Source organism: Octodon degus, unplaced genomic scaffold, assembly GCF_000260255.1.
Source record: "Octodon degus isolate 3935 unplaced genomic scaffold, OctDeg1.0 scaffold00007, whole genome shotgun sequence".
NCBI classification, from domain to species: domain Eukaryota; kingdom Metazoa; phylum Chordata; class Mammalia; order Rodentia; family Octodontidae; genus Octodon; species Octodon degus.
The window spans coordinates 33,841,343-33,854,029 of record NW_004524583.1 but is presented as its reverse complement, the minus strand read 5'-3'; the positions used below and the strand labels follow the sequence as shown (position 1 = coordinate 33,854,029).

The following is a 12,687-nucleotide window of genomic DNA, read 5'->3' as shown; positions in this document are numbered from 1 at the left end:
GGGATTGAACTCAGGCCCTTGTGCTTGCCAGGGAAGCACTTATTCTACTGAGCCATCTCCTCAGCCCAATATATTTTAAATTATATTTTTAGTGTATACTTCCATACAAAAACATGAATAGAGGATATTGTAACAAGGTCTGGAAATATATACTCCAAGTTCATAAACATAGTGACCTCTGAAAAGGAATGAGGGGATTTGGGAACTGAGAAACTACGAAGGCAGATGTTTGGTTTTTATTCTCTTTCTGAATGCTTAGATTTCTTTAGCAGAAGAATATACATTTAAACAACCAAAAGGTAAATACTGTATGGGTATTGCAAATGGGTATTTGGGGCTGCAATCTGGCATAAAAAATGTACATATTCATTATGTAAATGTCTATAAGGTATATGTCCCCCTCCCACAGCTGGCAGACATAGTTTCACTTCCCGTTCCTTTTGCAAGTTTCTGTTTCTAATTTAGGGAACCTTCAGTGACTTATTATGTCTAAGAAGTTTCGTGCCATTAATATTACTCTGTCTCATTCAGGAAGTTTTGGAGAAGGAAGTAAGAGCAAGAGGGAAGAAGTTAAATGGACAAGGTTCAGCTTACCACGTACCTCTTATGTTGCTGTCTTTTCCTTGAGGAACTTTTTTTCTCTTCAGCTCTGTGTGAAATTAAAGAACTGAGACAGACTCTAGGCTAATGGCAAAGCTGGCGTTTAAGCATTGAGCCAGGAGAATCAGCTTTAATGCACTTGCCACTCGGGGAATTGTTCATCCACAAAGCTGCGCTGCAGCTGCCTGCCCGTTGACCTGGCCAGCATCGCACAGATGTAGCAGATGTGTGTGCGGTGGGGGAAAAGCTAGGTGTGTGTCGTACAGATCCGTCATCACTGCTTTGTTTGCTGTTTTGTGGTGCCGGAGAGTGAATCCTGGGCCTTGTAGGTGGCAGGCACGTTCTACCACTGAGCTACACCTCCAGCCCATCACATTCTTATGTATCGCATGTACTAAATTTTTCTATTCCTAGCTTGGTAGATGTTTCTAGTTTTGTTTTATTTATCTTGTTCTTCACATCCATTGCAGAAAATAGATAAGCAAAGAGAATAGAAAGTTGCCCTGAAACCTCCCCATTTATCCCACTTGAATTACTATTAACATTTAGTAAAAAGAACAAGGACTGTGAACTGGACAAAGGAGATGAAAAAAATTCTGTGGTGAAAATATAGTAAATAGGGAATAAATTAGAGACAGAATATTGAGGAGTTCCCTGTGTGGAAAAAAGTTTATAGGCATACAAAAGTTTTCAGATTACAAAACTTACTTAGTTTATCCCATTTGAAAGTGGATCCTGAGTGGAGCATGGCACACATCTATAGTCCCAGCTGTTTGGGGGGATTGTTGGAGCCCAGGGCTTCGGGCTAGGCTGGACATCTTAGCAAGATCCTGTGTTAGTGGAAAAGGGATCAGAGCCAGCCGTGGTGCTGGGAGGTTAAGGCAAGAGGATTGACAGGTTCCAGGCTAACCTAGGCTGTGCTGTAAGACCCTGTCTCAAAAGCCCAAAATAAATATTAAAAATAAAGCAAATCATAAGCCAATGTTATTAGAAAAAAACAGACTAATGAAATCCTTGCCCGTGTGACATTCCTGTAGTTAGGCTTTCTCCCATCTTTCATTCCTTACCCAAGAGGGAAGGTGGGAGATTTCTTTTGACAACTGGTTGTCTTTTTTTTGGACAGTGTCCGTGTACTTAAAACTAGCCTTGAATTTCACTGTGTAGCCCATGGTTGGTCTTCTTATAGAAGTCCTTTTGCCTCAGCCTTCTGAGTACTGGAATTACAGGCATGCACCACTACACCTGGCTTTGCAGTTACTATATTAATAAATTTGCATATGACATGAGTAGAAGAGCAGAGCAAATGCTTTATTAAAGTAACACACACTTATAATCCCAGTGCTTAGGTAGCTGAGGCAAGAGGATCGCTATGAGTTCAAGGCCATCCTGAACTACATAGCAAGACCTTGTCTCATCTAAAAAAAAAAAAAAAAAAAAGGTTAGGCCAGAAGTGTAGGGGAAACAATAGTCTTACTTTATAGCCAGACATATTATGATATTCCTAAAGATATTTAAATAAAAATTAAAGTATTATAAATATCTGAAATGGAAAGATACAAATAGTTTGTAGGGAAAAGTAGATTCCATCTTTTGAAATACATTAGGATGATTAATAGAATTTAAATCTAGTAAACTTCTAAAAAGAGTACTCTGTTGCCTTACGTATTTTGTTTTGGGTTTTGTGAACAGTCTCAATATGTAAATCAGGCTACCCTTGAACTCAGTGTGTAGCTTAAACTCATGGTGGTCCTCCTACGTCAGCCTCTCAAGTGCTGGGATTACAGGTGCGCAGCATCATGCCCAGCTCTGCTTTATGTTCATAACCAGAACAGGTTTTTGTTTGTTTGTTTGTTTGTTTGTTTGTTTGTTTGTTTTGCGGAACCGGGGATTGAACTCAGGCCCTTGTGCTTGCCAGGCATGCGCTTATTCTGCTGAGCCATCTCCCCGGCCCCTGAGAGTTAGTTCTTCATTCTTTTCCAGATTGCAAAAGTGGAGAAGCTCAAACCACTAGAGGTAGAGCTGCGACGCCTAGAAGACCTTTCCGAATCCATTGTCAATGATTTTGCTTACATGAAGAAGCGAGAGGAAGAGATGCGGGACACCAATGGTGAGAGGAAAGCAGCTCTTCCTTCTAAATAAGTGGCCTGGAAAGGGGAGAGAGCCCTGTAACATGCAATTTGGGGTACTTTCTTCTCAGTTTTGCAAATGTAGGGTGTGTAGAAGGACAATCATGTGCTTCAGTGCTCTTGCTCCTAGAAGATAAAGCAGGCCTGTTAAACTCTCAGGAGAATGGAATTTTGTTCTGTGATACACAATTGGTGGATTAACGTTTAGCTTATGGTATATCAAATCAATAGCATTAATCTTTGTCATTTTTAACATTTATCAATAGCTTTGTTGGGGGCCTGCCCCTTAGCTAAGTTGTTTAAGTGCCTGCCTAAACAGAGCAGTCAGACTCAGGATGCTATGGTTCAGTCCCCAGATCCTCAAGCCAAACCAGACTTGCCCTGAAGGCATCCTGAGCCCGCAAAAAAAAAAAAAAAAATGTTTCTAAGAGCCCAGGGAGATGGCTCAGTGGAATAAGCACTTCCCTGGCAAACACAAAGGTCTGAGTTCAATCTCCGGTTCTGCCAAAAAACCCCTCTGTTTTGTTGTTAGTGTGAAACCCTCTTTTCAGACCTAGAGTTAGTCACCTGTTCCTAGTCTGTCACTCACCACCTTTATGACACTTTGTTTCTAGAGTCGACCAATACCCGGGTTCTGTACTTCAGCATCTTCTCCATGCTCTGTCTCGTTGGACTGGCCACATGGCAGGTCTTCTACCTGCGGCGCTTCTTCAAGGCCAAGAAGTTGATTGAGTAACGAGTCCCTCAGCAGAACAGCCGCTGGGTCGTGCCTGGCCCTGGTCTCCTGCCTGCAGCTCTATCGATGCACATTGGCACTTCTTGCCAGAACTGACCTGGTGTGGAAAGCCGGGGGCACCACCTGCGCCCAGAAGTCGATAAGAGGCTTCCTTTAACTTGGTGGGGTTTGAATTGGTTTTGTAACAATAGGACTATTAATAGAGTCACCTGTGACAAAAAAGAGAAGTTCCCTAGGTAATGCCACAGCCAGCACTCGTCCTGGGTCTCCTCCTGTGATCAGTTTGAACTGTTTGCTTTCCTCCTCCCACTTGCTCACGGTTGGGGCTTTCATCCTAGCTCTTTTACCAAGATTTGTATGGCATGGAACTTGTTTCTTACCAATTGTCATCTTTGGGTTTTCTTATGAAAACATCCTGAACTTGTCTTTACCTTTAGCTGAAATGTTTACATAGCTTGTGGTGATATTTATCATAACTTTATGTCTCTTAAAAGGGTCGTGGATGTAAAAGACAGGCTTGAACTACAGATAAATTGTTCAAGAAGATCTCATTTTAGATTTCAGATATTTGTGCTGAACTGCTCGAGCTTTTTCCACGTTCCTCTGTCTAGTTCTACACAGTTTCATCCTGTGTAGATTCATGTGACCATCACAAGAGACGTACAGTTACTGTTCTGTCACATCCATCTCTCCTGCTGCCTCCTTATGCCACAGCCATCGTCCCCCTTTCCCAACCCTCTGGCAACTATGACTGTTTACTGGCTTTATAATTTTGTCATTTTAAAAATGTTACATAAATAGAATCATACAGAATTTGACCTTTTGAGATTGACATTTTTCATTCAATATAATTTTCATGAAATTCACCCAAGTTGTGGCACATATTGATACTTTGTTCCTTTTATTGCTGAGTAATTTCCATCCTTGCAGGTGTACTGCAGTTTCACCATTCACCTGCTAAAGGACATGTGATTTGTTTTCAGTCTGGGGCCCTTCCTGATAAAGTTTTGTGAACATGTGTGTATAGGTTCTATATAAACATTTTCATTTCTCTGGGATAAAGACCCAAAGGGGCAGTTGCTAGGTTTCATGGTAAGCATGTTTATTTTTGTTCAAAACTTCCCTATTCTTTTTCTAAAATTGTACCATTTTACATTTCTACTAGCAGTGTGTCACTGATCCAGTTGCTCCTTATTCTTATCAGCAGTTGATACTGTTCTTAAAATTTTAGCCACTTGAATAGTGTATGGAATGTCACCATTTTAGTTTGCATTTTCCTGATTTAATGATGTTGAACATCTTTTCATTTGTTTTTCATCTGTCCTCTTCATGAAATGTCTTTTTTTCTATTTTCTAATTGATCATTTGTTCCTTTTACTATTGAGTTCTGAGAGTTCCTTATATATCCTAGATAGAAGTCTTTTATCAGATACAGTTGTATGGATTTGTAACGTAGCCACCTCTTTTTGCAGGACCAGTCACTTGTGTAGTCCTGTCCTCATGTGTTTTATCTAGAGAAGACATGTGAGGTATAAAATACACATCTTAGAAGGCCGTGGAGAGAGCAAATACTTGAGAATACATGTGAAAGCAAAGCCAAGAAGCACTGTGGGGAGTGGAAGGTGCCTGCAGGCTAGTACCAACCCAAAAAGAAACCTGGGGCTAGGCCAGGCCGCGCTGGCCCTCCGTGGTAGGGCCCTGTGGTATAACATGCGCCACGCCTTAGGGTTGATCTCTAGTACTGCTAAAAAAAAAAAAGGGATAAAATGACTGTATTCTAAACAATTGGGAAAATAGTATCCTTTGAAATCTTCTCCACTTCCCCCAGGAAAGTAGGTGTGAGTTTACTTTTTCTGTAACCTTTTTAACTCTACTGACTGTTACAGGATTTGTAATAATTGCAGTAACAAGCATTACAGGACTTAGGCCCATGTCACTTGCATTGATGACACAGAGTATTGGAAACATCCAAGAACACTATTGTGTTGACCTAGATAAAAAAAACAAAGGGTTTTGAAAGAGGAGTAGTTTATGCTATTAAAATTTCAGGCTATTCTGTTAATGTTCCGGTTACTGTAAATCCAAACGCCTTTTTCCCATCCTTTGACTCTTGTAAATCGCTCTTGTGGAGTAAAGGTGGTTTTCTCCTTACTTGTGCAGCACTGCCATCTGCTGTTGAGGAGTGGTAGGTACTGCTTCTGGGAACTTGGCACTAGGTTCCTTGCTGCAGGCGTAGCCCATGTGGTGAAGGTCTGTCACCTTAACCTATGCTAGACAACAGGATACCTCCGCGTAGGGAAAAGAATGAACGAGCTTGTGTCTTAAGGTACAGGCTGGGACACTTCAATGTGAAATACTGGTCTGTGCCATTTATCCTAACATGAGAGTCTTGGTGTTTTGTTTGTTTATTTTTGCGGTACTGGGGATTGAACTCAGGACCTTGTGCTTGCCAGGCAGGCTCTTACTCTACTGAGCTATCTCCCCAGCCCCGAGGCTCTTGTATTTCTGATTGGTGCCTTCCCACTTTTAGAAGCAGCAAAAGTTACTCTGTTATGGTGTTCTGTGAAAAATGTCAAGAAGATAGAAGATAATACTTTGCTGATGTTTTCTGACTCTAAATTGAAGAAACTTAAATGCTTCTCTGTCCCTCTTTTTTTATCCCTCCCTTTTTCTTACGCCAAAAATAGCAACTCAGACATTTGTGCTTTTTATGTGTACATTAATTGATAGAAAGTATTTGCTTTTGATATCAGGTTAATACCAGAACAAATCAGCTTTTAGGGGTATTATGTACCTTCTTCCATTGTTAGTATACTTAAATTGATCTGTATGACGTAAATGAGGATAGTACAGTTTAGGTACGCTTTGTCGTACCACAGTCAGGAACCCCTATCAAAGCCATTTTTCTTTGTATAACGGAAAGAGGCATGCAGGTTTATAGAGATGCACTTCTAAGTGTTGGATTGGGGATTTTTGTGTAAATTTTCTCAAATAAAGGCTAGCAGAGACCATTTTAGTTGTATTTTTTGTTATTCTTGAGTGACTCTTTGGATTAGGAATAATTCCTTCATGTTCCTCAATTTTACAGTACAGCAAGTGACACTGGATGAGGAGAGAGGATATACTGTCTTTCATCTACTCCAGATGAGATTTTTTGAGCTAGTAAAAGGTTGTATTTTTAGTATAAATGTATATGTATATTATATACACATATATGTGTATATTCCTTATGATATGTCCATAATGATATGTCCTCAGACTAAATAGTGTTCTGTATGACAAGCATTCTCTGTAATTTTTTGGCAACTGCTATTGGAATTATTCTTCCAGAGAGACTTCTGCCTAAAATATCCTTCCCAATTTAGAATCGCTTTGAGCTTACCCAGCACATTTATGCAAACCCTAACCAGGAAGTAAAGGCAGTTTTCTCCTTTTCACTTAATAGCTTAACATTTTTCACAAAGCTTTTTTCCAAGATAGTATGAAGAGTGCTTTGAGCATTCACTGACTGGCCTCTTACCTATTCTTCCATTCTCAAAAAAAAAAAAAAAAAGACAAAGTATTAGTGAATCCATAGTGTACGATGAGTCCAGTTTATCGGTGGTTTTGTTGTTGTTTTTTGTGGTACTGGGGATTGAACTCAGAACCCTGTGCTTGCCAGGGTTCTTATTCTACTGAGCTATCTCGCTGGCCCCAGTTTTTTTTTTTTTTTTTTTTTTTTTCCTCTTAGAAATTGTTTTATTTTTTATCAGCCTCATTCCCACTTTGCTGAAGCGTCGGCAGAACAGCTCAAGACCACTCACTCGGTGGTGATTCCTACCCACTCAGTGGCCTGCGCGGTGGGGGCTGCAGACCAACCTTCTGTGGCCGGCTGAGCACTCCAGTCTTCAGTAGGAAACTGCTGAATGGGCACAGAGGGCACCTGCACGCCCTTGGAGCAGTTTGCGACCTCAGGCTGAGCAGCAGTGAACTCCGGCGCTGGTGCAGTCCATTCTCTCTGAAATTCCTCCTTGGTCACAGCCTTTTCTGCAGCAGCGTGCTCTTCTTTTTCAATCTCTTCAGGATCCCGGTAGAAGTAGAGATCAGGCATGACTTCCCATGGGTGTTCACGGGAGATGGTGCCACGCATGCGCAGCACTTCCCGGGCCAGCATCCACCACATCAGACCCACAGAGTGAGCTCCCTTACTGTTGCACGGGATGGCAATGTCCACATAGCGCAGAGGAGAATCTGTGTTGCACAGAGCAGTGGTTGGCAGATTGACGTAAAATGCCTGCATTAGGGGCTGGTGTTCAGCCCTGGGGTCAGTAACCACCAGAAGACGTGGCTCTCGGAAGGCTGCCTGGATCTGGTTAGTGAACGTTCCAGGAGTTAAGCGGCCAGCAATAGGAGTAGCTCCAGTGGCAGCAGCAAACTTCAGCACAGCCCGCTGGCCGGTGCTCCTGGAGGATATGACGCCGACGTCAGAAGGGTTTTCAATGGCCACTATGGCTCGAGCTGCCGGGAGAAGCTTCTCCCAAGTCCGCTTCAGATTTATGATGTAGATTCCATCACTTTTCCTTTTATAGATATACTGCTTCATCTGGAAATCCAGGTTGGTACCACCTAAGTGGGTTCCTGCAGCAAGGAACCTGAGGACGTCCTCCTCCTTCACTTGCAGGACATCAAGGGCTCCGGACATTGTGAAGTTTCCCTTTAAGTTACGATGGGAATCAGGAACAACTCCGTATGGACCCTGCCGGGGAGCATGGGAAAAAAAAAGCCCCAGTGCTTCTTAACGTTTAGATTTTAACATCAAAAATGCTTGCCAAAGGGCTGGCCAAATAGCGGATTAAGCGGTAAGCGAGAAAGGAGCACCAGAAAGCCTCGGGCACACTCTGGGAATACAAGGTGGTGGGGCGCTGCCTGCCCACCCCAAAGTGCCGCATGGCGCCTCTACCGCATGCGGGTTTCCGCACCCAACCATGTCGCCAAGTCCCGTTTCTGGTACTTCATGTCCAAGATGAAGAAATCTTCAGGGAAGATCGTCTACTGTGGGCAGGTGTTTGAGAAGTCTCCACTGCGGGTGAAGAACTTCGGCATCTGGCTGCGCTGACTCCCGCGGTGGCACCCACAACTAATACCAGGGAGTACGGGGACCTGGCCACAGCTGGCACCGTCACCCAGTGCTACCGGGACATAGACACCCGGCACCGAGCCCGTGCCCACTCCATCCAGATCACGAAAGTGGAGGAGATCGCAGCCAGCAAGTGCCACCGGCCGCTGTCAAGCAGTTCCACGACTCCAAGATCAAGTTCCCGCTGCCCCACCGGGTCCTGCGTCGCCAGCACAAGTCCCGCTTCACCATGCTAATAAACCTGGTGCCTCTCTGCAAAAAAAAAAGGGGGGGGCAGGGGCTTGCTGTGTTGGCCCCCCCACAGGGCTCGCTTACGCAGCGATTGACACTGGGCGTGGTGGCGCGCACCTGTAATCCCAGCTCTTGGGAGGCTGTAAACAGAATCACTATGAGTCCGATCTAGTAGTGAGACCCTAAACACCCTGTAGACCCTTCCCTAAAATACAGAAAAAAATAAATGCTTGTCATTGAGTTTTGTCCCCCTAGTGCTGGAGACTGAACCCAAAGTCTCATGCATAATTGGCAAGTGAACTATCCTCAGACTAATGTTTATTTTTAGGCACCATAAATAATGAATGGATTCAGCAAGAATTGTTAATTTCTCATCCTGGCCATATGTAAAGTTTTGGAGTGTTTTTGGTTGTTTTTCTTTTTTTGCGGAACCAGGAATTGAACTCAGGCCCTTGTGCTTGCCAGGGAAGCACTTATTCCACTGAGCCAGATATCTCCCCAGCCCAAGAATTGTTAATCTCAATGGTAATAATTTTAAATTTTCTAGGACCATAGTAAAAAGGTAAAATGAAATAGGTGAATTTAAATTGTAATAACATGATCCACTGTGCGTTTTACACCTACTGCACTTCCTCATCCAGAGCAGCCACAGTGTAAGTGCCTGCTGTAACAGATACTGAGAGTGGAACCTGATAGTTTGCTCTTCACAATGGAGACTTGTACAATATAGCCTGCTCTTCACTTGTTAAAGTAAGGCATGGAAATAGTGTAGGGTTTGTTTTGTTTTTGATTTTGTTTTTTGGGGGTGGGGGGACAGCATCTCACTATGTATTCTAGGTTGACCTTGAACTCACTATCCCAGGCTGGCCTCAGCAGCAGTCCTGTCCCAGCCTCCTGCATGCTGGGATTACATGTGTGCATGAACATACCTGGCCAGAAATTATATATGTATATGTATATATGACATGTATCAGCATGCCTCAGGGCCGGGGCCAGCACAGCAGGCCAGGGATCGAAGCCAGACCCCTGCATCTGCCTAAACAGACATTTTAATCCATTGAGCTGTCTGGCTGGCCCCTGGCCAAATGTATTTTAAATGTACTTTAAAATACTTTAAAATATAAAGTATTCCTGGACTTACGAATATTCAAAGAGGGCCAGGGAGATAGCCCAGTAGAATAAGCACTTGCCTGGCAAGTGCAAGGTCCTGAGTTCAATCCCTGGTACCACAAAAAAAAGGAATATTCAAAGTCAAATCATCAATTTTAGTAATTTCTGATACAATGAAGAACTTGATTGGCATTTAGAACCCTACTCTATATAGCTGTACAGGTAACTGGATGTTTTTCTGTTAAGCTTATACTATCTAAGCATTGAAACTAGCTGGAACAATACACAATTTCAGGCCAATCAAATTATAGAAAGCCTGTCTAGTTTCCCATTGTACAAGTGCCGGGAAAATGATTTTTTTTTGGGGGGGGGGAGGCGGAATACAAGGATTTAACTCCGACCCTTATACTTGCCAGGGAAGCGCTTATTCTACTGAGCCATCTCCCTGGCCCCGGGAAAATGAATATTAAAGCTTTAACTAACCTGTTGCGCTTCTCAGAATTTTAAAGTCCACTTTCTTTTTCTTTTTTTTTTTTTAATTTTATTTGTGCATGTGTGTGTGTGTGTGTGTGTGTGTGTGTGGCCAGCTCAGCCCACCAGGGGGGCGGGGCTGGCTGGCATGTGGTGCTGGGGGATTGAACTGTGGTCCCTGTGCTTTGCTAAGCTTGTTCTAAGTAGGTGCTTTAGACCACTGAGCCGTCTCACCAACCCCCTTTTTTTTTTTTTTTTTTTTTTTTTTGAGATGCTCTTTGTACACAGTTCAGGCTGGCCTTGAATGCACTTTGTATCCCAGGCTGGTCTTGTGTTCCCAATGATCCTTCTGCCTCAGCCTACCAAGTGGTGGGTTTACAGGTGTACACCACCATGCCTGGCATAAATTCACACGTTTTAAATAACCACTTTTTCAACTAAAAATCAAACCAAAATAAACCTACTGAGCACCTGTTCTGTTTAAGCCAAGCTAAACTCTAGAGTATGTCCAGCATAAGAAGAGCTCATCTACCCTCAAAGTGCCTTTTATCTAGTAGAAGGAATGGCCTCTACCTGGAGTGATTGCCCAACGGTGTTCAGCCATCACTGGCCTAAACTAGTGAATCTTGTAGGAAGCCTTCGTCTGGCAAGTGTGGTTTGGAAAAATCCTCTTCCTAAATGTCTTTCTAGAATTCAGCATTTATAGAAACTATAATTGCCTGTTGACTCTGTTGTCTACTGTAAGGTCCACAACTTGTAAGAACCATATTTGTGCTTTCAAATCCCAGCACCTGGCACATGTTGGTACTCATGTGCTAAGTACCACAGTAGGAGCAGGCCTTCGCTGTGAATTACCGTATGAGCAGGTCCTTATACTGTTGGAATCAATAGAAATGCTGGATCCAGATAAAGGAAGACAAGTCCAGTTACTCTCCTGTGAGTTGAGCCAAGCTGGACCAACTTCCTATCACACCCCTTGTCCTGTTCTGCCAATTCTATCTGCCTCCACTATTTGCTCTAAGTTAAAAACCTGGAAGTGAGCTTCTTGAGGTCCTGCATCTACCCTGTACCGCATGTCCCGCTTAGTCACGGATGGACTTCTCAACTCTGAAGCTCCTTGTCACCTGTACCGTCTCAGGGTTGCCTCAGCACCTCTTCTGGGAATAGAAATTGCCTCCTCCTGGGAATATAAGTGGTCTACCTCCCTTGTCTTTGTTGTACACTTTGTCATCAGGATTCTTTATAAAATGTGATTTGATCTAAGTGGCCATGTGTTTTTTTTCTTTTTTAAGGAGATCATATTTTTGAGGTGGGCATTTGGGCAAAAGATGGTTCTAGTAATTACACATATGAAAGAAGGCATAAACTGAGACTTCCATATAAAAATAGGACATAGAGTCACCAGTCACACATTTTGCTTAAACATTTCCAACTTGCTGTTGCCCACATGAAGCATCAAACCCTGTCCACATGGTGACTTGTGCTTCCACTTCACAGGACTTCTGGGCTCCTCCCACATGATCTTCACCAAATCCTGCGCCTTTGTGGCTCTGAAACCAGGCTGCTGGGTGTGACTTCCCAGCTCTTAACTTAGCTGTGTCACAACAAGCAAGTTACTCAGGCTGTCTATACCACTGCTTCCACAAAATAGACGAAAGAAGTATAGTAACGTGAAGACTGGTGCAATAATGCGTAGAAAACCTTAGATGCCCAGATCATAACATTCAGTAACTACTAGCTGTGATGTAGGTCATCTACCCAGTTTGAGAAACTGAAAAACGTCTGGAGATGTGACGTTGCTCAAGGTCACATAATTGAAACAATATCGTTCTCTGTATTCAGTTGTCTTGGGGACTAGCAGGCAGGAAACATCTTACTGATTCTTTATTCTCAAATGCAATGTCTCCATCTAGTGCTCAGAGAATGCTTCATGAGATAGATGACCAAAGATCTGGGAAAACACGAAGTGCTGAATCTGGAAAGAAGGGAAAGTAGAATGTCAAGAGGACTGACTTAAAAAAAAAAAAAAAAAAGACTGACTTAAGATATTTTTGGAGTTGCAAGCGGGAGGGATCTAGTTTGACCCCACGAAAGAGAACTGGACCCGTAGGCTGACAGGACAGCCGCGAGGGTGTCGCTCGCTACGTCTCGGCTGCAAGCTCTGCACCCTTCGTCGGGCAGGCACGCTAACATTAGGGACTGCTTCCCAGGCACCGCTCTCCGCAGGCCTGACGCCGAGATGGGCTGGGCGACTCTGGGCCTCGGCGCAGTGGGGACGCGCGGGGAGCCTCAGCACG

General features: G+C 43.4%; 1 protein-coding gene, 1 long non-coding RNA gene and 1 pseudogene across 2 annotated transcripts in view; 1 reads left to right on the top strand and 2 right to left on the bottom strand.

Moving 5' to 3' along the window:
• The window catches only part of Tmed10 (transmembrane p24 trafficking protein 10), a 40,752-nt gene extending 36,137 nt beyond the window's left edge, over positions 1-4,615 (top strand). The window contains exons 4-5 of the mRNA XM_004624868.2: positions 2,581-2,707; positions 3,341-4,615. Coding sequence (XP_004624925.1) covers positions 2,581-2,707; positions 3,341-3,462 — 249 coding nt within the window. The 3' untranslated portion in view covers positions 3,463-4,615. The remainder of the gene's footprint in view (positions 1-2,580; positions 2,708-3,340) is intronic.
• A 2,646-nt stretch (positions 4,616-7,261) lies between these two features.
• Positions 7,262-8,198, bottom strand: LOC105743781 (annotated as a pseudogene).
• Positions 8,199-11,752: 3,554 nt separating this feature from the next.
• Positions 11,753-12,681, bottom strand: LOC111813293. The gene is made up of 2 exons (XR_002818598.1): positions 12,582-12,681; positions 11,753-12,365 (listed from the first exon to the last, which is right to left on the bottom strand). It is a non-coding gene; the product is annotated as an uncharacterized LOC111813293 (long non-coding RNA).
• Positions 12,682-12,687: the final 6 nt, after the last annotated feature.